The following is a 3,613-nucleotide window of genomic DNA, read 5'->3' on the forward strand; positions in this document are numbered from 1 at the left end:
ATGCGCCGTCCGGTAATTGAAACCAAGATCTCGCGATCGTGAATACAACACTTTATCCACAAGGCCATACGCTCTCACAAAAAGGAAGGTATTCAATGATACTTAGTTTCTAACATCTTCAGCGCATAATGCTGTAACGAGTTGGCAGAAGTGTTAGCATGCAGGGCAATATGCTTAGTGACGTTTTCCCTGTCTTTATGTTCTGAGCCAGGACTTTCGCGACACCCTTAAAGCCAGGAACTTTTCAACACACCCTCGTATGTGTACTACTAAATTTAAACACTCACGTATGTTTTCTCACACTTTCACTTCAAAACGTTAAAGGACCATCTGGATTTTGTGTGTGTGTGTGTGAGTGTGTATGTGTGTGTGTGTGTTTGAGTGTGTATGCGCGTGTGTGAATGATTGTGTGTATGTGCATGTGTGAGCGTGTGTGTGCAGAAAAGAATGACACAATCAATTTAACTATATAGTTAAATTGTACGTATCTTTCCTCGTCTCTTATTTACTCTATTGAGTGCTTTGAATGACTACACTGGAGGGTTTTTTTTTTTTAGATAAGGTCACCATCTGATCGGGGAGAAAGCATTTTCTGGCTGTGAAGGTGAGGATGTATGTTTGCGCGTTAGTTACGTACGAGATAGTAAAGGACATTTTATACGACGACGACGATGAGTGTGTATGTGTGTGTGTGTGTTTGCGTGTTCGTTACGTAAATGTATATCTGTACGTCTGTCTTAGTATATATATGTGAGTGTATATGAGAGTGTATATGTGTGTCAGTGTTTGTGTGAGTGTATGTGTGTGAGAGTGTATGTGTGACTGTCAATTACACCGATGTAAACTCGCTATGTGAAAGAGCTATAGTGGCTCCAACTCATGAAATGGTTGATCAACTCAATCATAAACTTCTTCAAAAGTTAACAGATACACCAGAAATGACTTTTCTATCAATTCACATAACAGTCGATCAAGATCAGGCTAATCAATACCCTGTTGAATTTCTGAACACACTTAAACTCACTGGAATGCCACCGCATAACTTGACACTAAAGCTGGATGCTCTCATTATATTGCGTAGGAATCTTGACCCATCTCACCTGTGTAATGAAACCCGCTTAATTGTTACTTCCATGAAGCCCCATGTCCTGCAGTCTACAATCATAACAGGTAATCACAAAGAAGAAAATGTCTTTATTCCAAAATTTCCTCTCATACCTAAAGATGTTCCATTTGAATTTAAGAGACTTCAGTTTCCAGTTAAACTAAGTTTTGGTATTTCAGTTAACAAATCTCAGGGTCAATCCCTCAAGGTAGTTGGACTTCATCTCTCTACTACATACTTCTCCCGCTGCCAACCCTATATTGGCTGCTCACGAGTTGGAAGCAGTAACAACTTATTCATTTGAACACCAACAAAAAATTACGTAATGAATATTGTTTACCCTGAGATGGTTCAAGATTGACAGATTTTCAGTTCAAAATTCTATTATCATTACAATTTGGATATTTGAAAATAAAATATAGATATTTTGAAATAACTATGAGAAAAAAAATATATATATCTTCATATTTATAGTTGACTAATCTCAATAAGAACAGCAATAACCTGGGCAACACCGGGCAATTCAGCTAGTAAAGATATATTTGTGACTGTTTATAACACTGAACGTTAAATTCTTTGGTGTTCTTGTCAAGATATTGCAAAATACAGATAAATGTAGAAAAGGCTGTGAAAGCATTTTCAGATATAAAATCGAGAAGAAAAAAAATGATGAAGCATGTTTTTCAGCATCTGTTCTCACCACTTCTTTTGTTCTTATTCTTTAATTTATCATAAAACTTCGCTGCAGCTACGAAAGATCAACAACATCCTTTGGACTCTCTCTCTCTCACTCTCTGTCTCTCGCTCTCTTTCTCTCCCTCTCACCCATCCTTCAGTCGGTGTTTGTAACAAAAATGTGTTGAGATATAATTGCCAGTATTGCAGACACGGTCACCTTCTGTCTGTCTGTCTGTCTGTCTGTCTCTCTCTCTCTCTCTCTCTCTCTCTCTCTCTCTCTCTCTCTCTCTCTCTCTCTCTCTCTCTCTCTCTCTCTCTTTCTAGTTATATCTAAGGAAGGGTTAAAACGTTATTGCCGAGCTTTAAATATTTTCTTTAGCTTGTATATTCTATCTAATAAACACTTTATTCACAATTTTCCCTTCTTGTGAAAATTAAAAATAAATATACTTGTAAGAAGACCGAAATTTAGCATGCTCTAGGCGCCAGCAATCACCAAGACTGTAATGACTTGAGTATTTTGTGTGGTCTAAAAGATTTTTAGACAGAAATGTAAATATTATTTGTTATAGTGTGGAGGTGGCGAACTGACAGGATCATTAGCAACGCCGGGCGAAATGCTTAGCGATATTTCGTCTGTCTTCGTGTTCTGAGTACAAATGCCGCCAGGGTCGACTTTGCCTTTCATCCTGTTGGAGTAGATAAATTAAGTACCAGTTATACACTGGAGATCGATGTACTCGACTCATCTCCACCCCCACCAAATTTTCAGGCCTTGTGCCTATAGTAGAAAGTATTATTTGTTATAGTGTATAACAGATGGAGTACGTTTGACTAATTTATATTTTGTTATTGTCAATTTACTTATTTTATAAATTGTAAATCTAATATGAAAAATCTTCTCTCAAGGCTTGTGTATTGACTTCTAACGTAATAACTGCATGGTGTACTTAGTAGTGTTATTTCTGATATTTGAGAATAAATTTATCCTTTGTTCATGAGAAGATTTGGTTGCAATTTTTAGTAGCGAAAGTGGCCATCAGAAGGAACCATATTAGTTCGTGCTGTTGTTTGCTTGAACAATCTCTTGATTTTCTCTTTGAAGTATTCTGTTTTGCAAAAAAATGTCTGTTTGTCTATATGTACGTACGTGTGTATGTATGTATGTATGTATGTATGTATGTATGTATGTATGTATGTATTCTCTTAGTCTTTTACTGGTTTTCGTTATTTGACTGCGGCCATGCTGGAGCACTGCCTTGAAGGATTTTAGTCAAACAAATCGACCCCAGGACTTGTTTTTTAAGCCTAGTACTTATTCTATCGGCTTTTTTGCCGAACCGCTAAGTTACGGGCACGTAAACTTACCAACACAAGTTGGGGTACCCCAGTGACGGGGTTACAAACACAGACACAAATACACACACATACATATACGACGGGCTTCTTTAAGTTTCCGTGTACCAAATCTACTCACAAGGCTTTGGTTAGCCTGCGGCTATAGTAGAAGACACTTGTCCAAGGTGCCCCGCCGTGGGACTGAACCTGGAACCATGTGGCTGAGAAGCAAGCTTCTTACCACACAGCCACGTGTGCGCTCTAGTCATGCCTACGTATGTATGTATTATGTCAGAGGCCACTCTTAGTGCTACTGGTAAAATCTAACCCAGTACAACCTGCCGCATGGTCGGGACGTCAGTGATTAAGTTGGCAACCCTACCATGCCTGCTTGGTAAGGAGGATGGATTTCGTCGGACAGCCTGCAGGAGGAAAAGCAAAATGTGTCAAAGGACAGATGAACTCAGTAGAGTCAACAGCCTTCCGACAGCT

General features: G+C 38.7%; 1 protein-coding gene across 1 annotated transcript in view; it reads left to right on the plus strand.

The window, feature by feature from the left end:
- The first annotated feature begins 884 nt into the window (after positions 1 to 884).
- LOC106875220 (uncharacterized) overlaps positions 885 to 3,613 on the plus strand; it is a 22,650-nt gene continuing 19,921 nt past the window's right edge. Inside the window, exons 1-2 of the mRNA XM_052971655.1 lie at positions 885 to 1,170; positions 1,225 to 1,313. Coding sequence (XP_052827615.1) covers positions 885 to 1,170; positions 1,225 to 1,313 — 375 coding nt within the window. The remainder of the gene's footprint in view (positions 1,171 to 1,224; positions 1,314 to 3,613) is intronic.

Source organism: Octopus bimaculoides, chromosome 11 (genome assembly GCF_001194135.2).
Source record: "Octopus bimaculoides isolate UCB-OBI-ISO-001 chromosome 11, ASM119413v2, whole genome shotgun sequence".
Classification (NCBI taxonomy): Eukaryota; Metazoa; Mollusca; class Cephalopoda; order Octopoda; family Octopodidae; genus Octopus; species Octopus bimaculoides.